The 21,947-nt window shown below is 40.7% G+C and overlaps 3 protein-coding genes across 3 annotated transcripts; 1 reads left to right on the top strand and 2 right to left on the bottom strand.

Annotated features, from left to right (window-relative positions):
* The first annotated feature begins 718 nt into the window (after positions 1-718).
* LOC145902728 (uncharacterized) lies at positions 719-5,837 on the top strand. Its single transcript, XM_082990826.1, has 7 exons — positions 719-857; positions 1,316-1,424; positions 1,976-2,179; positions 2,612-2,829; positions 3,558-3,726; positions 4,210-4,419; positions 4,751-5,837. Exons 1-7 carry the CDS (start codon positions 804-806, stop codon positions 5,230-5,232), a joined length of 1,446 nt encoding a protein of 481 aa, XP_082846952.1. The 5' UTR covers positions 719-803; the 3' UTR covers positions 5,233-5,837.
* A 5,152-nt stretch (positions 5,838-10,989) lies between these two features.
* LOC145901347 (apelin receptor A-like) lies at positions 10,990-15,417 on the bottom strand. The gene is made up of 10 exons (XM_082989032.1): positions 15,244-15,417; positions 14,815-14,924; positions 14,227-14,367; positions 13,755-13,861; positions 13,264-13,342; positions 12,964-13,075; positions 12,408-12,510; positions 12,097-12,218; positions 11,572-11,682; positions 10,990-11,124 (listed from the first exon to the last, which is right to left on the bottom strand). Exons 1-10 carry the CDS (start codon positions 15,415-15,417, stop codon positions 10,990-10,992), a joined length of 1,194 nt encoding a protein of 397 aa, XP_082845158.1.
* Positions 15,418-17,744: 2,327 nt separating this feature from the next.
* LOC145901234 (uncharacterized) lies at positions 17,745-19,407 on the bottom strand. The gene is made up of 3 exons (XM_082988922.1): positions 18,600-19,407; positions 18,105-18,331; positions 17,745-17,900 (listed from the first exon to the last, which is right to left on the bottom strand). The coding sequence occupies exons 1-3, from the start codon at positions 19,405-19,407 to the stop codon at positions 17,745-17,747; spliced, it is 1,191 nt and encodes a 396-aa protein (XP_082845048.1).
* Positions 19,408-21,947: the final 2,540 nt, after the last annotated feature.

The following is a 21,947-nucleotide window of genomic DNA, read 5'->3' as shown; positions in this document are numbered from 1 at the left end:
AATATGCACAGCAAGGTTCCCAACAATAGAAATTATAAGGAGGTTTACTGAGAGGAATATGACAGTCAAACCAAAAAAGGAATTTTTATTCAGTAGCGATTTGTATGCAAACGCAAGAATGTGCACGTGTTTGTCTTTTTGCACAAATCTACGGGTCGAAGCGTGCACGCACGATGTCGCAATGTGCACGCACGATGTCGTAACTCTCTGAGTAACTTTCGCTTTTCGAAAGAACACTCAGACCTTTCACCAAACTTCCGCTTGGCCACAAGCCGGCGTATTCTTAACAATTGCGCAGGCATTGTTGCGTCACACATCACGTGATAGCGTCGCAAAACTGGAGCTGAAGCGAACCTGTGACTGATGCCTGTCTGTGTTGAGGCTTGATCACCGTTATAGGGAAAAGAACGAAAGATCTTATGCAGCTTAATCTTTTTTGCAAGCAAATATAGACTAGTACAGTCACGTCTGCCCTGCATTTATCTGATTGTATAGTTACTTTATAACGGATAGCAAACCTTTCCATGGGCTTAGTTACATTCAGTTGTACGGGTGTTGTGTAATCGAAAATCGTGTATGCCAAATAAACTATAAAAGGAAACAGACGCCTGCACATCCCTGTTCTTTGTCATGTGTGATTAAATACAATACATTGCAAGTATGTTGTGTTTTGCCACGCATGACATTTACATTGCTTGGCTTCCGACATGTTGCAAACATACGTTTCTTATATGTTCAGTGTGAATTTGGAATTGTTTCTGTAGGAAGAATTGCTTTCAGATTGCACCTTCGGGTGTGCTTGTATGACATTTGAGATGAGCGATCAATCAGCCATACTACCTATGGAGGGCGAAGAGGTGAAAAGGACAATGTATTGCAAAATCGCTTGTTATTTTGCTTCGTGCATTGAGGGTAAACATGCGTTGGCAAACGTGACGCATCACGAGGCGTCATAAGTACACACCATGATTGAATTGGATTAAGGCTTGCTTGCCTTTAAAGAAGCATTTAAACTTTAGGAATTAACAACTGCTTCACCAATGAACCTAGTGCATGTTAATCCTAATCCATGTGATAAACAGTAAGAACCCCATTACTTTTGACATGTAGCAGAATGTCTCTAAATTTAGATTGCTCGAACACGTCATAACCAAGATATTTCTCTTAAATACATGCCTTGATCAAATACATTCCAACCTCAAATTGTTTCCGTTGTAAAATTTATGATGAGGGCGACTATAGCTATTTATTTGCAACGCAACTTCACGTAACTGCGCCGCATGCTAAACAATATACTTTTCCCCTTTAATTTCAGACAAAAAAGGGTTTATCCGTGGGCGTTGCAGCGGTTTTTATTGTTGGGACGATGTGTGGAAGTGGAATTCTGGCGTTGCCGAAAGCGCTGGTCGACGCCGGATGGGCAGGTATACCAGTTGCACTTGCATACCAAAACCTATGAAGTAACCCATAGTCGAAATGCTGTGTAGGCAGTTCTCTGTCTTACTCGTTAATTTATTCGTGTTACAATTTGCCGAATCACGTGAATTCGTGTAAAAGTCCCGTGACTATTTGAAGCACTGGATGTAGCGCGAGCGTTTATGATAGCTCCGTCCACAGAACTTGAGTCAATAAACGGCGATGGCTCTAGGGCAGATATGTGTGTTTGCTTCTAGCCACCGTAAAACATCAACCAGTGTGTTTTTGAAACCTAGCGTTATAAACACTCCAGCGACGAAGTTGGACATCAATTTTTCCATCAACCGTCTGCTGTAAATGATCAACGTTGGTTTGCCGCCGGCATTATTTAACTAATACAGTCGCAAAAAAAATTGACTGCCTGAATTAATTACCATTTAAATTTTAACAAGTGCCCTTTTGTTGTTATTGTATAGTATATAGCAGATATGTTTACAAGCGTTTAAAACACTGCAACGAAAATTCACCTTAGAACGTCATTTTTCAAATTTTATTCCAGGCATTGCACTGCTGATCTTATGTGGCCTCCTCTCGTCATACACCGGAAGTATACTGGGCAAGTGCTGGACCGTACTGCGAATGCGTTACCCACAGTACAGTCACTTCGTCTCGGATCCATACCCGGCAATTGCTTTCCGTGCAACAGGAAAGTGGGGAGAATATGCGACGCATTTTTGCATTGTCGCCACACTTTTCGGGGGAGGTAATTAAGATTGTGTAATGTCAACTGTCAATTGCTTTAAAGTTGAGGCAAAGACAATGTGCTTTGTTATATTGCATTCTCATGTTTGGTCAAATCGCGTTGGCAAAACTTCGGAAATAAAACTGACATATGTACCATGTTAAAATGTTTGACAACATTGTTGGCTGTTATTTACATTTTTACCTCAACGAAATGTGCAAAAACCCTACAAGACACTTGCAAGTAGTAATACAAACTATAACTTAGCTTTTAAGCAGGATAAGACATTTTCATTCGGACCACACATATTTGTGATGTTAGATTCAGTAGCTCTGGTATAACTGGAAGTTCCTTAACATTGCAATAAACTTTGTAGAGCATATATATATATACCTCAGGTCGCACGCATGTTCGCCAAAGTCTTGAAAACTGAACGTATATTTCGTTTTACAGCCACTGTGTTTTTGCTGCTGATTGCGGGCAACATTTCCAACTTGATAGAGAGTCTCGGCAACTTTAACATGGCTGCCTGCTACTGGATCGTGATAATTGCAGCTACCCTGATTCCACTCACGTGGCTGGGAACGCCCAAGGATTTTTGGCAAGCTGGAATTATCGCCGCTGCCACTACCACTGTAGGAGGTTTGCTGATAGTCATCGGGCTTGCTACTGTAAGTATGTCAAAAAATTGTAGACAGAAAAAGGCTCATTAGTGTTCTCAATAAACATATAAAGAAAAGTCTCTTGCTGTGACTTAAAGAACATAGTATACCATCATACAAGTAAACGAATGATTGTGTTCATATCATAATTTAAAACAGAAAATCGCGCAAATAGAAGTTTTTAAGCAGAAAATATTAATCTCAATGCCACATGCATTCCTTGCAAAACGCAAATTGGAACAGCGCATTGTCAGCCATTGCTAATCGATGGTGACCACGATACGTCAGCACGAAAATTTACCCTCGTACATCTAACTTGCCAACCACGAACCAAACGTACTATCCTCGGAAATGCCAAGCAGTAAAACGTGATGGCAAACATGTATGTTCATGACTCTCGCTGGTATAATTATCTCAATTAAAGCTTTGGTGTTTGTATGCATTTGAGTTTGCGGAGGATATTGAGATTGTGGTGAAAAATTGAATTTTCGAAATCATATTGTCTTGAACGGTAATTCAGGCCCCTATCGTCTACATACATATGTATATGACCCCATGGGACAAAATAATCTGCCCAAGACAATATAGACTCCACAAAAAAGGTCATCGATACCAGCACAGGCAAAAAAGGGCCGAGTCTCAATATTTGGAATTAAAAGTTGGTCAACGTTGCTGACTTATTTCTAACCGGAATCGTGCGGTGACAAAAATGCTAACCCCAATATATATGTCATCAGATGGACATCGATATGCCAGTATACCACAACAATCCCTCTTTCGCCGGCTTTTTCAACGCCTTCGGGACGATCCTGTTCGCTTTCGGGGGTGCGAGTTGTTTTCCAACCATACAAGTAGACATGAAAAATCCAGACAAGTTTCCATTGGCCGTCGTTATCGGCATTATGTGTGAGTTATGTCCACGTGCAAGCATTTAAGTTTTTTGTATGTGTTGTTTTAGTGTAATCGGTGTCGTTTAAACACGGGTCCTGACAGTTATAGTTTGGGTTTGATTGACTGGTGCGAAATCCAACTGTTTAGTTAAGTTGTCGCAATGATTTTGCTTATGTGTTCCCTTGTCATACGAGTACATTACCTTTAAAACGCGTTACTATACGCTATTTAAAACTGAAATTTCAAACGAATTACAAAACTGAAGTCTATTATATCAAAATTTAAATCTTTTTGTAAGTAAAATTTCGTGATTGGGATTCATGCAGGTAGCAAACTGAAATATGTCGGAATCTCAAAATAAAAAAAACTGAACCGGCTTGAAACATGTCACGCGGTAACCTATAATAACAATTTCACTTTTCAGAAACTGTCACATATCATCATTTTTAAACATCTCATAGAGGAAAATGATTTCAAAATGTTTCGTCATATTTTAAGGCGTCCTTGCTTTGTACATTCCGGTATCTGTAACCGGTTTCGTGGTACTCGGCAACACCATGCATAATAGCAATATTCTGGACGAGATGGCCAAGAACGGCATCTTGTGGGCTGTGATCATACTTATCACCTTTCATCTGTTCATGGCTTTCTTAATCGTCATCAATCCAATTAACCAAGCATTGGACTTGATTTTTAAACTGGAAAACAGTTGAGTAGTACTTTTGGATTTTCGTTACCATCGTTTTGTTGTGTGGCCTGCATGCCGTAAAGTTTCTGTCAGGGATTTGAATCGACAGTCAGGATTATGTTTCTTGCACAGAACAAAACGTATTTTATTCTGTTGCAGTATTATTATTTTTCACCTGGTGGTTTATCACGATTTCGTCAAAGGATTTTATGACATTTAAACACCGCTTTAATAAATAAGTTGAACTTTGCCAACGAGGAAAATTTTTCAAAACTAGCTCTTTTGAGTGTGTCTCGTCACAATTGTACTCAGTCAAGTGCTCACTCGAAATCAAACTTCCTTTCTTCGCAGAGTTCTCGATAAAAAGATGCGCAGTCCGCAGTTGTACGATGCTCCTTGTGCTCTTCGTGGCTCTCAGCATCCCCAAGTTCGGCGTCATCCTCTCTCTGGTGGGGGGAACCACCATCACCGCTACCAACTTCATTTTCCCGCCACTTTTCTACATTCTCCTATCGCGGCAGAAGTGCGCCGCCGATTCCTACGGCCCACCGCCGGAATGGGAACCCGAGGAACCAGATATCGTCACTACGGAGCAAGTAGAGGGGGATTACCCAACGGCAAAAGCGGGCAAAACGGATCGACGCAGCAGCAGCGACATCCCGTGGACGCAATTTGACATACCGCTTTATGTCCAAGTGCTGCTCGTTGAGATTATACTGGTTGGTGTGTTCGGGGGCGTGGCATCCACATATTCAGTGGTGGCGCAATTGGTCGACGGTTCGTCCGGATTCTCGGTACCCTGCTACGTGAACTGGCATATTGCCGACCATTAGAACGCGTTTTGTTTTGATTTTCAAGCAGTACATGTTGTACTGAAAAGTCAGTGACATCTGCTGTTTTTGCAAGCACTTATGCAAACAAGCACTTACGCAAATGTCTATCTTTGTTAAAAAATCTTCAAATTATTGTTTTCCCTGTCGTTGAGCGAGGCGTTTTTCGGCAAGTCCATCATGGATTTTTCTGCCTGCTTCGAAATAACTCAACTCCTTTCTTCCGCCAAATTGCAACATCATTGTAGATGTTGCAATTGTTCATATATGTGTACATTTTTGGGTGACATGCTGGCCACACTTTCTACTTTTAAGCGGCTGTTTATGTAATACTTTTGTCTGTGGGTAACCCGCTCCTCAACATAAACCATTCCATTGCTGAGAGCTGGTTTGTTTCAATCTCTCAGCTCGTGTTCTGTCGCAATCCCTTGTTAGTTTTTCATAATTCTGCAAAAATGATCAACTGTAATGTTTTTTTTACAATTTTATGTCGATCACGTGATGCCCAAAGTACATGATGAGATAAATTTCCATCGACAACTTTGCTTTCTGTTTTGTGGAATCTTCCGCAAAAAATATATTGGTTGTTCCAAACTTGAAGAAGCAATACAAGATGTAAACATCACCGCGTGTATCCACTTCCGTGAATTCAAGTTCGGTAAACTTTGTGGATTTCTATTAACCGCGCTTCTGACTTTTAAGTTTGCCTCGTTAACATATGTTGGGAAAAACGAGGCGATAAAATAATACGACAGTGGGTAAACACTAAATAACGCAGAAGTTGACGAGGCAGGATCGCCCCGCCGCGCAGGCCCATTACACTTGGCGAGCTCAGATCTCGCATACGTGAAGGTCGTGAATTTAAACCTCACCGGCAGTTTGTCGGGAAAAGTAGCTGATCCAGCTTGGCTGCGATACCTGTGAACCTTATAAACATTAAATAATTACGTTGTTTTAATATGTCAGGGTTGGCCAACACGTCAAGGGTTTAATTTCAACTGGCCGATCGCTTCTGATATTGCGTTTACTTCACGAAATAGGCACATAAAAACAATCGTAATTTTTTAGGGTAAAATTTGCCGTGAAAACTTAAAGTTCATATTGATATGTTCGTTCCATTAACACATTTTGCTACTTTCAGTAACGCGACACAACTACACGCAAACTTCTTGGCCTTTCAGCAACAATCACGAATCTACAAGAAAATATAGGGGAATTCCCATATAAACCCTGAACTATTGCGTAGCTTATAGTCGATTGTATCATATTAGAAAGTTCCCCTGTCGATCCCTCTCGTTGACAAGTTGGGTACCTCTGCAGTATTGCATAAAATGAAGAAACGTATTGAGTTGCGCTTTATCGATCTGTGCACAATCGGATTAATCACCTAAAATTGTATTACTGCCAACAGATCGTGTACATATTAGCTATATCATGTGAATTTTCAATATGGCATGGAAAAAAGGTTGATTTCAGGAAGAATACCATTGTCTGTATCATGCGAGTACGAACAAGTTATCGGCATTTGAGGACAAATATATTAAGTGGCAAATCCCCCAAGCGGTTGTGACGTTACGGTCATTTGTATTGGGTGTCATCAACATAAGAGGAAAACACACAACATTCGCTTAAACAGCTGTGCTGGCTTGTTTTGCTTGCACACGACGAGTTTCGAGTTACGTTTTGACAGGGTGATTATTGCCCTGTAGGTCTACGGGTTAAATTGTCGCTTCCGCTGAAACACGGTCGGACACAAACGAAATTATGTCGCAATATCCAAAGGTTCTGTCTTCTAACTCGTACATTCGATTCCTCGCCTGTTTCAATTATCCGTTTTCATGAAAAGTAAACACGAGAAGACAATCGGCGACATGGGACCGCGTCCCGCGCGCGCATTGTCCAAGATTCAGGTGTCGATGTCACTCGCATGCAGTCCAGTGTGTACGGTCGGGGTTACAATTTCACCCGCTATTGTTTTCGCCGTTTAAAGCTTTCGCGTGAACAATTCCGTTGCCAGGTAGTCAATGTGGAGTTCCTCCAGTCTTTGGAAAGCGATTTAAAGCCCCGGCGTGATGTTTGAGACGCTGGGCCGTATTACGTAGCCGCAGTCTCCGTGAGACTAAACCCACGGCGGCAATCAGTTTTGAAGAGCTCGCTTGAGAGGCACTCGAAAATATGGGCCCACCCTGCGGCAATATACTTCAGTAGTCTTAAAAGATAAGCTAAGGGGATAATCTTTAACTAGCTGCCAGTCAGTAGGTGGTAACAATTTTCGACGAGTTGCTGTTACTTTTTTATTTGTTTGGAGATTGAAGGAAACTGAGAGTTAATTATGTGTAAATATCGCTTTGGCTTAAACTCCACCTTCCGCCTAAAACACGTAGTTCACTGCTACACATCCAGAATAGGTACAGTATGTTATTGCACCTGTATTACCAGTCGCACTATAAGAAGTCTAACAACACTACGTTTTATAATGGATCAACGTATTTCACAGAGATTAGTAAGAAAACACCTTGTTATGGCAGTCGTGGATGTGAAAATCCCGAAAGCACACTCGGCCAATTTAATCAACGAATCAGTTTACGTGTCTCACGCCTTGAGGTCTCAGCCTGTCATCATCAGTAACGAACATCCTCAACCATCCACGATGTCAGACAGAATTAACAGCGCTCTTGTTACGGAGCAAGACTTAAATAGCTACAAGCGGCCCAGCAACGGAAATACGAACAACAACAACGCTGGGCATAACCATGTGACGTACACTCGCTTTAAGCCGGTTACTTCGCATCCGTCGTCGTCATTAATCGCGACTCTGTACAGACAGCAAGCGCTTGGAGAACAAACGCGATTTATGCAGCCGGTGAACGATCGGTTACCCCAACTTTTCCAAAGGTCAAAGTTCGCACAGCCTCCAAAACGAAGGCGAGGGATTCGGTCGTTCAATCAACCCGCCAGCGGACAGAATAACTCGCCCAGACAGGAGCCGAAACGTTCCGCAGACGACCCACATGTCTCAGAGTCCCTACCTAGCCACGGCCTTAGTCGAGGGGGCTCGGCATCGACCGGCGTTGGCGCCAGTGCCGCTTGGACAGCCGTCCACGCATCAATATCTGCTAATGGACGCAGCATGTTTCCACCATCTGGCGAGCAAAGACGGTCGTCGAATGTTGGAAGTGCAAAATCGGTCACAACCTACCACCATCCTCACACGTATCAACAACGAACCACCGTCAATTACGTCCCGTTCTACGAGATACGCGGACGGGGAGACGGTGCCAGTGTGGTTGATGTGCCGTCTATTGACGTCGAGGGTAAGAAAATCGAAGGCGGGGCCATTACACACGAAAAGCCGCCATTGCCAGTGACCATCGCCAATCTTCTTGCGCGCAAGGACGAACCTAAAAAGAGGAAGGATTCCGAACCTGAAATAGGCGCAGTGCGTTCGGATCCCGCTCGGACTGCAGACAGGACCCCGACAGATACCAATGACGAAACTATAGACTCGTTAGTAAATGCGCTAATGCGTAGATCAATAAAAGATGTTGCTAGTTCAACAGCGACACCAACTAAAGTTGAAAAGAAAGTGCGATTTAGTTCTTCCGTAACGACCAATCAAATTGAAGAGCCATCTTATACCGAGACCCTATTGGAGTCCTTGCGCCGGCGAATCGAAACCACCACGAACGCTGAAAACCATTCTGTGTCTTCTGCTGGCTCCAGGGGCGGCAAGGAAAAGTGCAGTGACGGAAATTCGATAACAAAATGCCCGGGAACTGATGATGACGAACCGGTATTCGTCACGCCTGTGATGAAAGTAATTGTAACCAAAAGACGAGGCCCGACGGGCGCTGAAAGTAAAGAGGCAACTCAGCCTCCCCAAGAACCACAAACGAGCCAAATAAACCCTCAACGTCGCATCGCGAACATGGCATCTCGCGTGATCAACAACTACGTTTCAATAAGTCCCCCTAATGACGTTTTACGCCGTGGAACGCAAGCAACACGACGCGCGTCGACAGCCGGACAGGCACGAAGCAGTGAGGCCCTTGCCAGGGTCAGCAAACTTGTTCCCAAACGACAGACAGTGGTAATGCCGACTTTTCCCAAGCCACCAGCATGGTCAAAACGGAGCCTGACCACCCAGTCCTCGACCAATTCAAGGCTGAGAAGTACTGTGGCAGCCAACACCGCTTTTAACGCCGCCGTTCGAGGGAGCAGTTTTGAAAAGTCGCCACGCCCTGAGGTCCCCTCAAAACAACATAACGGTCTCGAAAACTTGCAGTCGCGTTTGACTGGCGCGGGATCAGGGGTGTACATCTCTACTTCACAGAACGCCAAAAGGCCCTCCACGACCCACACGGCGCCGGATCGGGTGGTGCCCGATGGCCCAAACGGGCCGACTAGTGGCGCGGCGTCCAAGTCGATTGGAGAATCTTCGGTCTCTATGCGTAACGCCGAAGTCACGGCCACCGACTTTCAACCTATTCCGACAATGCCAGACCACATAAACTTCTGTGACCCACACAAGACTGAGCTTATCATGAGATGGCTTGATGACGTCAACAAAAAGAGAAACATTGACATAAAGATTAAGAGAGGCGCCACCTTGCGACGAATTAAGGCGACTTAAATCGCAAAGCATTCCTTATTTATACATGTGTGCTGCTATTTGCAGGAGAAATTGAATCCCTACAACATACCAACATTCGATTCCAAGAAATTTAATTAGCACCTGTTTAACCGCTGTTGTTACTTTGCGAAGAGATTTGACCTTTTATGGCATCTGACTTTGGGTGTTTCGTGTTGGCAATACATTTTCGCTATAGACCCAACATTTACTGTGGAATCGTTTCTTAGTCGTATTTTTATTCTTCAATACAAGCTCCTTTGGTTTGAGTTGCACATGTTGTTTTGGGCTGTGTATTTCTTGGTTAAAATGGGTTTAATGCGCAGATAGACTGTAATCATTTCTATTTTAAATTAAAAGAATCACTGTTCCGGGCCAATAACCCAGATTGCATCAATCAGAGGCCTATATTGCCTTGTTAAAAAGAGTAAACTTTTTCGATTTACGCAGAAGGAAAACTTCAAAGCGGCGACAAATATATACAAAAAAACAAATAAAATATATGTAACTATTCTAAGCAGGAAAGCCAAATATTATACTGTTTATCATCCTTAGACAATATTTTTACACAACTTATTCTAAAGCGACACGTATGTATTTACAATGCCTCAATACACCCAAGTTGAAACACTCAAATTTACACAAATTGACATTAACGACTATCAAAAGACGACTGAGCAAAGTTACAATTTCGCAAACTAGTGTAATTTATCAAAATTTCATTTAAAGTTCATCTGCCCCTTGTTTTAATTAGGCTGGGACTTCTTCACAAAAGAAAAGAATCTATGCATACATTGGCATTAAGAATGTAAAGGGGTTGGAAAACTACTGATACGAAAACGATAGAACTACTTATATGATAGAATACAGCTGTCATGTAGCAAAGAAGATTCATGTTCCTTCTAATGGTAAGGGATACAAACCTACGCGTTACAAAAACCTAATACTACTGTGTTCAGTTAAAAGGGGACACATTGAACAGGACATACCCCCGTCAACACCAAACGATAACCATAACACAATTTCCATTTCTTGATGGTGCAAGATAACGTCAATCTGGCTCCTACCGTGCAAAAATGCACGGTTTATTGCCCATGTGAATTACATGACGTACCGCCATACAAATTCATTTATATCTGGGACACAAAGTTGGGGGTTGTAGAGTAAAGGTCGGTTTTTAAAGTTGGACATGAAGAATTCTGTGCTCCTTGTGCAATTGGGGCCAGGTATATTCCGTCTCTTTGATTGTTGTTCGGCATTTCATCCTGAAGATCAGAACATTTGATTACTGATTTTGGATATTAGCTTCAACATGAAAATTTAGTGATTTTAGATTTGTCTTAAATGAGAAGCAACAAGTCTCTAATTTTTAAATCAAGAGATACGATTTGTTTTATGTTTTCTGCATGCCATATACTTAAATTGAAAACAATAATTCCTTGTATAAATTTTGTAAATCCACTGTACAATTACAGAAAATAGAAATCAGTTTGCAAGAAAAAAAACACAGATAATTTAACATGGGTCTTAGAGTGGCGGTCAATTGAAATTCACGCAGACATGGAAGGGTGCATCGAATCCCTTTTTACAATTCACATACCCAGCAGCAACAGTAGGAAATTGTGTATATAAGTTATTAATACGGTATTTATTGGTTGACACGATATTATCGGACCGAGTCATGTTACTTCAGTTATACGATACACACGCACCAGTTTGTCGAAAGATTTTCGTCTTTTCAACGCTGGATCTGAAGATTGCTCTGCCTTGCGGTTTTGGCGAACCCTTCGGAAAGCAAGCAATTGATTCTGCATTTCGACAAACTGTATCAAAAATAAACTTCGATAGATTTATTCATTACATTTGCCGAAGCGATTCATTGTGTCGTTTTACCGAATTTAAACAATTTCTTAAAGTTTATTTAATCATGTTTGAAATATGCTTAAATCACCAAGCTTGAAAGAAAAATTCAAAGCTAGACTAAAACACGTATTTGATTGAATTTTTGCTCTAAAAAGCAGAGGCCTTGTCCCAAACCTGATCAGCCTTTTGGGTTGAAACGTGCAGTTAATATAAAAAAAAAACGTTCGAAAATAATCTTTTTTCTCTAAGGGTCCAACCTGAGTCTACTATAATCACGCATACCTGCTTGCACAAAAATATAATCTGAAAAATGAATCTCCACTGGGTGTTAAAATGTTAAACACATTGCCACAGCCATAAAAAAGACCAAGCACCTTAATTCTGAAGTCTGTTCTCATAAATCCGTATAAAAATGGATTGACAGCGCTGTGAGTCCAACCGAGGCATGTGGAGAAAATGTGAAAGTAGAAGTGACCAAGTGAAGAATGGGTTTCACCTGTGTGGAAATTAAAAATTTTTCCTGCCTTAAAGCATGGTGTGGTCTGCTAAAGTTCCACCGTATGATGACACTTACAAGCAGAAGCTTGAGCCCTATTGATATTACAAAATCCCATGAGTCGGACCATACTGATCTTTTAAAGGTAGCTTCAAATTTAACGTATAACATAACGTAACCGAACAATACCGTTCAAGCGCTTGAGTGTATACATGGCTGTTGATATTTCGTTTGGCGCCCAGCACAGGGTAAAAATGACCATAAGTGCGAAGAATAGCTTTGTTAGACGAACCTGCAAGAGTAGTGTAGGATATTTCGACATACAGATCCACAAAAAACAAAATAAATTCACTGTATCTGACATGGTATCATGAAAAAAATTTATCATAACTGAAACTTTATTGCTGTCATTTTTCAAAACTGTGTAATTTTGATACAATTATGAAACTGTAAACGCGAACGTGTCAATATGATTGGTAGAATACTTTTTTCCAAACAGTATATCCGTGGCATTTTAGGATTTTTTTCAAAAATCAAGCTAAAGGAAATTAGCTCAACAAAATGTGGTATGGATTTTTTCAGTAATTGTGTATTCGAAAGACCGCAATACGGAGACCTGAAAAATATAATGAACGATTTGTGTCGTCATAATATGTTCTTCTTCAATGCACCGAACTCATGTAATTGCGATATATTAATAACGAATATTTACAAAAACAATTAAGTTCTAGTACACAGCAATTACCTGCTTGTTCCTAATGGCTTCTTTTGAAGAGCTCCTTCTGGTTAAATACAATCCTATTGTGACGTAACAAGTGGTCATGATGGCCAAGGGAATGGTGAAGCCCAAAATGAGTCTAGATTTAGGAACACAATTGACGGTTTTGTACATCTTTAATATATACAAGATAGTCTATATTGAAAATGTATAGAAAACAATCAAAACGTCTGCATGAAGTTCTACCATTGTATGGGCTATCTTGTTTATATTAGAGTCTAGATTCGTTTTATAATTTATTAAATAGTATTGAAAAGCATTGCCCACCTCAAACCCATGTGCAGAAAATACCATTTACGATCGTGGAAATCAGTGTGATCAAATTGCCATTGACAATGGATGTGACCTGTGGTAAAACACAAAGGATTTTACTACAATACGCCTTTCATATAATTAGATATTGCTTAGTTTCAGAATGGGCAAGCATGGAGTGACGACAATCTTCTGCTGGACGAATATTTCGATTGTATCGATTGTAAGCCGCGGATTTGTGGTTGTTTTCGAATTTGTTCGGCTTGTAATCGAAGCCGATACACTAATATTTTGGTAGCCGCTCCTTGTTGAATGGTGTTTTGCCTTCACCCCTCTCACTTCCATCGTTACGTCACATAAGCTTTACTGTGTAATCCGTCTGCTATACTTTGTCCTATTTTAACGACAAATTGGGTGAAACTATTTTCATCTGATATTCATGCTCCCCATAGACTGATATGGGCCATGGCGCCACGCCCGGGCGGATTGATATCGTTACGTCTTACCCGTTTTAAGGTTGGTGAATTCCCCGCGATAGTGAAAAGCCAGAATGCTGGATGTCACCGCTAAAAACCATGCACATGCAGCTGAAATCCACGCTGTCTTGACTGTTCTGTATATTGGGACAACGCGAAACAATTAAGATTGGCGAATGATGAAAAAAAACATGTTGTTCCTTTTTCCGGCCGTTTGGCGATTATTAAATTGTAAACTCTCGTTTCATATCAAGTCGGCATTGTAACTGTTTTGGGGGCTGGAAGAGGAATGGTGAAAACATACAACTGCATGCAAGCGAATTGGTCACCAATCTTACGTCGAAATGCTTCACACTTTTTCAAACATTAAGAAGCATTGCTACAATATAGCTCTTCTGGCAATAATTTTGTTGTATCCACGTTTCGGCCACCACGAAGGGGGTCGTATTGCAGCAATAAAACATGCCTGACAGCATCAGTAGTAATTTATCAAGGAGCATACCTGTATTTTTTGCAGCTCTTATAGAACACCACGCCGCTGACTCGATCAAGGGACATAAGGGTAAGAAAGAAAACACTTCCGTACGCAGATGTTAAAGTAATGAAGCTGGCAATTTTGCAAAAGATGTTCCCGAACGCCCAACTGGAACAAAAGAATATATCATGCGGTATTTTTTCGCTCTATTTACACACAAGATGAATGCAAGCTTTGTAGTTAGTTTTGCGACAAATTAAAACCAATCGTTGTTTTGGGGTAATTTTGCTCATAAAACGTTCTTAACACAGTTTTATCGTTCTAGATCATAGACAGACGCACTGTTATTCATCAAAATGTATATGTACATATGTGTGATTCACTGCGCATGAAGGAGAAATGCATTCGAAGAGTGTTTGCTTTTGTTGTTAAGATTTTATAAAAATCCATTTGTCCCCTGTAACTGACTCGCTGCGCAAGCTGCGTCAAAGAGACCTTTTTTTAAACAATTCAAACGAGAACAAAATGGCGCAGCACCATAATAGTACTAGTTAATACTAGTTTGCAGCTAGTATAAAGCTTTCTAATAAACAACAATAAATGTTGAAGTATTACTTTCCGTGCAGGGCAAAATCACTTGACCAAGCAGGAAGGATGGATAGAAACAGAAGGTCGGCGCATGTCAAGTTAAGTAGGAATACATCAGAAATATTTCGCTTTCGATTCTGTAACAAGATAAGTTTCGTCAGGGTCATGAAAAAAAGGAAACTAAACTGCAATCGTTTGTGTTTATCTGGTAAAGATTACCGTAAGTACATTCAGGGAAAAACGAAGTTGAAAACAAACGGATTGTCCTAAAATGTTTGCCACCACATCGACCGCCAACAAAATTTCGATTTCACAAAAACAAGATAAGCTCAAAAAAATCCTTTATAAAAGAACGGCAGATACAAAGAATAATTCCCAGAATCGAAAAATTTAATTCTTTAATGAGTAAAAGTTTTTTTTTTTTTTTTTAAAGTGAACCATTTTCTTGTGACTCACCAACTTCCGTAGTACGCACACAACCAGCGAGTTACCGCAGGCACCGACCACAAACACTAAGTAGAAAAGGGTCGGGATCAGTTTCGAATACATAACCGAGTCGAATATTGCATGCTGCTTGCTAATACTCCTGTTGTCCAAGTGTGCGTGAACGTGATTTTCGTCATCACCCATCACTCGATTCAATATAATTCCGTATTTCCGTACCTAGATGGATCTCACGCTGACTGGTCGAGGTTGCGGTAACTCACATTGTAGTGAGTGTACAGCAATGCTCACGCCTGGGCAATCACTCGATGGATATTTGTTCTATAGGATTCGATCCACGGGATTACTTCGGCTTTGTATTCCGATGACTTCCCATAGATTTTATTTCAAGTAATCAGTCAACCGTTGTGCGTCAAAATTCGATTACCCTTCACAAGTGAATATAACTTGTGTAAGGAAAGATAAATCAATATCTCGTCTGCTCGCGCCTTGATTCTGAAATATAACTTTATCTTGTGGCATTTTGGTCGGACAAATAAGTTAATTTAAAGTAATATAAACAGTTAAAATCGGCAAAACGGAAAAATATCATCAATCAAAAAGAAACATTGGCCAGTGCTTCACTTTGACATCGATAAATTATTTTCGAAGCAACAACATGTAAGGCTTTTGGTTTCAGGGGGTGTTTGATGCGGAGAGCTGACAAAAAAAACTAGCAAGTACTAAAAACTTTTTTGTCTCGGCCTTTTGTTACTCGTCCAACTTTTTAATAACGACAAGCTGAAAGTTGCAAGCAATCACTACTTTACTAAATCAATTAAATACTCGTCAGCATCTACACAGTGAACATACAGAGCGAACAACTCCCCGTGAAAAACAAACAATTGGATAACGGAAGTTTGATTGGAAATTTGTTTTACATTTTTTGGGGCTTAAAAATCGTTGATATTTTACACGGATTGCTTTCTCTACATATTGTAAAAGCTTGTCAGGATTATAGTGCTTTTGCTAATACGTCGGCGGTTTTAATTAGCAAAGGGGCTAAAGGATTGAAATGTACCAGAACAAATGTATGTAATGTCATGTTTTCATAAAGGTCAATCGACCCTTTTTGTTATTTTTCGCTTCAAAAATCCATGTGTAATGCCGAAGATCCTATTCGGTCACTAACTTTCATTCTGCAGTACCAAACCACGATCCTGCAATCAACTTCTGTGACCCTCATAAGACTGAACTTATCATGAGATGGCTTGATGACGTCAACAAGTTTTTTTTCTTATTTTTTATTTTTTTCTTCTTGACATCAACAAAAAGAAAAATATGGACGTAAAGATTAAGAGAAGCGCCACCTTGCGACGGCTAAAAGCATTTATTCCCTGCTGCGCGAGTTGGTTATCTTCACTATCTGGCGTAGGATCGAGTAATTGGGTGCGACTCGGTACCATTTAACGAACTCGATGCTCCGAAAAGGGGGCAGTGATTTACGACGTAAACATTCATTTCGTGCTAAGAGAGAAACCAGTGCACATGAAAATTATTAACAAAAACAAATACCCGTTTTCGGCTAAACAGTGAAATTTTGCATAGTTCAATAGAAGAAAAATCTGATTCTGAAATTCCAATGCATTTCGATTACAGTAAGGTGAGAGTAACGAACATATATTGCGTAAGCCTATGTACCGAATTGCCTCTTGTTGACAACATATAATCTTAACAAGAAGTAATTAATATGATGTATATATGAAACAAATAGTCATATGTGTCGGACACGGGCGCCTTTTACATTTTTTTTAACCACGCCGGGATTTGAACTCAGGATATCCTGGCCACGAATCCCGATCAGGTTTTTTTTGGTATACTGGTCGGGCGCTTGACCAATGCTGCCAATCACCCGCCCATAATATGTAAGTCCGAATGCGCTGGTGAATAGAGAGCGACACCGCGTGATAGACGGATTTGTTTCACAAGCCTCTGCCCCTTATTTACGTTTGATACGCAGATGAAAGTTTTTAATAGTGTATTTGCATAACAGGCTCAAGCAAAAGGGCCTGCCAACAGTTAAAATGCCTTTTTTTGTTATTTAAACATGTGCTCGCGACCAGACGTTCACAGGCATCTTTTAAATTTATGACTGCAATGGCTAAATATGTTTTTATGGCCAGACGAATAATGCAGGACTTTATAATTTTTTTCGTCACCGTGGAACAAATATAATGCGGTGATATTTGTTGGTTTTGTAAAAATCTACACCTTGCTAAATAACAAAAAAATCCTTCCTAATAATTGCGCCCAAGCATATTCCGAAATATCTGTTGCAATTTACAAGTGAACTTAGTGTATTTGACAATTGGCGGCAGTGGTAACAACACAGCAACAAATGCAAGCGAAAACAGAAAACAAAAAAAAACGTAAATAATATAATTTATGAAGCTCTTTGGCGGGCGCCCATCACTCCTTGCTGGGCGCCGTTTTGGGCGTTGGAACAGGTTTGCCAAGAGTAATACTTTATTATTCTATTTATAACTGCCGGTAACTGCCTCTTCCTTTAGGAGCTGGAAGTGGCTCTTTTGTTCCTCCTGTTTCATTGCATCCGGAGAGGCGAGATCGATTCCTGTCTGATTTTTCTGCTTGCGCCATTTAATGCGACGATTTTGGAACCAAACTTTCACCTAAAAAGAAAACGATTGTTTAGAAATTAAAAAGCTAAATCACAAACACACGTGAAAGTGGTTATGGTTTAATCATAGAAAACACGCGCAAGCTTATCTTCTTTATGACAATCGGCAAATTTAGTAGTATGCTGTCAATTACTGTAACATTGGCTAGATTTAGTTTTGCTTCATTCAATTGTTTTTGCTTCACACGATATTTACCTGAGCTTCATTGAGGTTCAACTTCCTTGCCAGGAAATATCGTTCCGACCCAACCATGTAATGTTGTTGCTCAAACTGTTCCTCCAGAGCCTGCAGCTGCTCCACAGTGAAGATGGTGCGGTTCCTCTTGCCCTTCCCGTCTGCGCTTCCGTCGGAGGAGAAGACAGGTCGATCTTCCGGTCTGCGGGAGACTGGATGAGGAGAGTTGTAACTGTGCGGGTTGTGAGCTGGAAAAGTGAAATTTTGAGTTGTTTGTTTATCAGGATTTTTAACGAACAAAAACAAGTTGTAATAATTTTATTTCATGCATTAACTATAGTGCAAAGGAATTTATTATTACTGATATGCGCAAAAGTATTTTTTAAACAAAACAACTTTAAGGATTGACAATTTTGGCGTGTCTTTTCGAAACCAATGCAGTTAAAATATATTAATTTGATTAAATAATTTGTGTTTTGTTTAATGTTGCCAAATACATAGATGTTTCAAACTTACCACGAGCTAACGTCGTTGACGAAAATCCTGGAACAGTCGCAATTGCGTTGGGGAGAAGAACCGGAGAAACACCGTTGACAGCCGCTGGAAACCAAGGGTTGGGCATTGGCGTCAGTGGAGGTGTCGGCAATCCATGAACAAATTCAGCGGTAGATCGAACGACGTTTCGAGGCGAATGATAAGCCAGGGCCGTCATCTGCTGGAGATAATTTTGCAAGAAAGCTGACTGCGCTTGAATAACGTGAGGAGATGTTGTTTGCTGGTAACAACTGTACGCTTGCGTCGTTGGGGCGGCGCTGCGACGTGGAACTTTTGCGGGTCTTTCCGATGAGATTTGAGAAACCCTCTTAATGCTGTATACGTCCTTGTCACTTTGTTTCTTATCCTCGCCCAGTATTGCGTCAATGGTAAAAAGCGACCGTTTCTTGCTCCTCCTGTTAATGTTTGTCTTCTTGTCTGCCTCATAACACCGAATGTGAGGACTCGACTTCGCGGTTACTCCAGAAGATGAGGACAGGTGCGCGGGAGAAACCGATCCCGACGACCAGGAGGATGACAGCGGCCGGAGGAGGCTATCGCTGCCCGTTGAAAGAGGAGACATCGAAGATCCACGATCACTGAACTCAGAGGAAGTGTTTGAAGCTTCCACCTTTACGGCGCTGAGAAAATTCGTTGACGGTCTTTGCTTCATAAACGGCACAAATGGCAGCATTTCCTGGTCTTCGTCGCTTCGTGGACTATCCACGACTACTGTGGGTATCGCCGGTAATGCAGTCATACACGAAGATGTTGTCATGGTTGACGTCATAATATCTCAAAAACGTATTAACTTTACTGCTGCTAGCGGATTAAAACTGTTCTGTGTTCAATGCAAGCTGAATGAACGAATGATCAGAGCTGGCGCACGGGCCGAATAAATATCCCTGCAGCTGCGTGCTGCAGCCTTTTTCCCTTGCAAAGCTATCAGTTTGTTGTGTTTTCTCTCGGTCCGGGGTAATTACTCGCTATCGGTCGGGCGTTCCATTCTCTCCAAATCGCGATCATTATTTGCTGCCACGACGTTTGATGTGCGCGCGCTCGCCGCGACCCCTATCACAACACCTTGCGCCGTAGACCGACCGCGCGCACCAACGCGCCACTAATAATTAATTAGCAACATCTATTGTTTTGCTATCATCGGAAAGTTATCGGCGAGGTGCAAGGAGGTGCGCTGATACCACAGCGAGCGCTCGAAAACCGTTTCAGGCCCCATCATTGTTTTGTTATTGAATAGGAGCGGCGAGCACTTTCAAGGTACGAACAACTATCAACGGTCATTTGTTTCAATCGTCGCCAATTTGACACGTTAGCAGTTCGGTCGTTAAACGATTGTAACGATTTGGTTTTATGATCTAGGAATCTCTTTGGGCGATGGAAAAATGCAATTGTTGTGCACGTTTGCTTGCTGTGTTTGCACGTATTATTCACTGTGTGTAAACTATTGTGCGCGTTGTAAATTGGATTAATTTGACAAAAATAAAGACAATTAGTTGATTTATTCCATTATTTTCGCAAATTGGATGTTCTATGTGAAAATGCTGCTTAAGTTTTTTTTTACCAGAAAATTCGATTTGTTATAATGTGCTTTTGGGTTAAAACTGTATTTACAACACAAGCATAAACGGAAACTTTCTTGAGTTTCAACATCGTGGTAAGTTTTCCTGTTTTCAAACAATCATTAGATTGATTGCATTTACAATTTTAGCAGAAACAGCAAACGGGCATTTACATAAATAAAACAAACTGAATAAAACAAGGATTAATTTAAAAACCAAAGACCCCTGTCAATCGCACACCGTATCGATATAATTTAAAAAATAGTTGGAGAAACTAATGACGTCTTTTTTAGGCGAAAGATATTTTCTCCATCCACCATCTGAGCTGTCCACAGACCGCTTTGTACAATTTAACATATAATCATATCGATACGGTGTGCGATCGACAGCCTGCAAGGGGCTTTTGGTTTTTAATTGATCCAGTTTTTTCATTCTTTAATCCCATTAAATCAAACTGATATAGCATTTTCTTTGATATTTTTGCTATTATGCAACTACGGTTTATGTCCATAACATGCAGCCGTCACAACAATTTTTAGCTGCTACAGCAGTTAAAGAAGAAAATTCCTACAGATTTCGACACAACGCCAAGAATAAGGGCCGGCATTTTTACAAACCAATTTAAACCCAAATCCCAGTGTTGTTAATATGGTTTTGTCCAGTGTAAACAAAGCACACAGCTGGAATAATCCCACAAATCGCTTTGTTTTCTCTGTCGATGAGCGTAATTGGTCACCATACTGAGTAATGCATCTTGTTATCCGACCAACGTCGCAACGCTCATTGCTTTCCGAGGCGCTTCTAAAATGCATTCCAATGCTCGTATTAACCGCGTATCTTCGCACTGAACTAAACCGCAATGTAACTTGTAATATATGCGTTGTTATTGAGTGTACGCGAGTGGCGTATTGGAGATATGTTTTCTATGTGCAGAAACCTGTAATTTAGCCTGGAAAATAACAAGTGTGTTTGCAATGGCCCACTCCCGACTGGTTAATTAGTTTGTAATTATACACGAACTTGTGGTATTTCTACAGACTATCTAAAGCATTTCTCTATGTATCGGCACTTGCGTATTATGTTTCGACTCCTGTATACAAATCGATAAAAATAATCGCGTGTTTTGTATCGGAATAGAGTTTACCAGGCCGAACGGAACGCCTAAAACGTTTGAGCCACCTTTAGGCGTTCAAGCGTTATAAGCAAACAACAAACACGATGAGGAGATTGGCAATTGGATGCTAACTGCTTCTACCGTGGGAACGCAATGAGGATGACATTAAACGATCATCAAACGAGTCTGTCGAGGAGTCGATTTTGTTTTAATTGTCATTTCTATCGTTTTATTGCAACATGTCACCTTTTCATCTTGACGTTTTTTAAATTCACCGAAGAACTCCTCGCCTTTTATTTCACCTTTGGTTTTGATGTGTGGTTCTATTTTCGGAGGATAGAAATTATCGCACAAGATTTACTAAAAAGAAACCATCATCGTATAATATTTGGTCTGAGAGCGTAAACGCACGAAAACTATCAAATATTACATGAATAAATGCAGCTAAATTTATGCATAGCCAACGATTGCAAGTTTAACCATTTTTAAGGGTTTAATTTTAGTCACGAGGGTGTTATTGTTCATTTTGTAAAATGTATAAAACCGTAATCTGTAGTCCGCATAAAATTATCCGATTGTATTTGTTGCTATTACATGCTGTTAAATTTTGCTTTGAAACGTTTGTCAAGTTGAGGGTTG

This window comes from Ascidia mentula, chromosome 1, assembly GCF_947561715.1.
Source record: "Ascidia mentula chromosome 1, kaAscMent1.1, whole genome shotgun sequence".
Lineage (NCBI taxonomy): Eukaryota > Metazoa > Chordata > Ascidiacea > Phlebobranchia > Ascidiidae > Ascidia > Ascidia mentula.
The sequence above is the reverse complement of the archived record's forward strand: the minus strand, read 5'-3'. Positions and strand labels throughout refer to the sequence as shown.

Excerpts from the sequence above, each read along its gene's own strand:
- LOC145901234 (XM_082988922.1), bottom strand. The coding sequence starts at position 19,407 with ATGACGTCAACCATGACAACATCTTCGTGTATGACTGCATTACCGGCG. Across the intron at positions 18,332-18,599 it reads GTCAACGACGTTAGCTCGTG|CTCACAACCCGCACAGTTAC; the intron begins GTAAGTTTGAAA and ends TCACTTTTCCAG. Across the intron at positions 17,901-18,104 it reads TGAACCTCAATGAAGCTCAG|GTGAAAGTTTGGTTCCAAAA; the intron begins GTAAATATCGTG and ends TTTTCTTTTTAG.
- LOC145901347 (XM_082989032.1), bottom strand. The coding sequence starts at position 15,417 with ATGGGTGATGACGAAAATCACGTTCACGCACACTTGGACAACAGGAGT. Across the intron at positions 13,343-13,754 it reads ATTCACCAACCTTAAAACGG|GTCACATCCATTGTCAATGG; the intron begins GTAAGACGTAAC and ends GTTTTACCACAG. Across the intron at positions 11,125-11,571 it reads GAAAATCTTTCGACAAACTG|GATGAAATGCCGAACAACAA; the intron begins GTGCGTGTGTAT and ends TCTGATCTTCAG.
- LOC145902728 (XM_082990826.1), top strand. The coding sequence starts at position 804 with ATGACATTTGAGATGAGCGATCAATCAGCCATACTACCTATGGAGGGC. Across the intron at positions 858-1,315 it reads TACCTATGGAGGGCGAAGAG|ACAAAAAAGGGTTTATCCGT; the intron begins GTGAAAAGGACA and ends CTTTAATTTCAG. Across the intron at positions 2,180-2,611 it reads CGCCACACTTTTCGGGGGAG|CCACTGTGTTTTTGCTGCTG; the intron begins GTAATTAAGATT and ends TTCGTTTTACAG.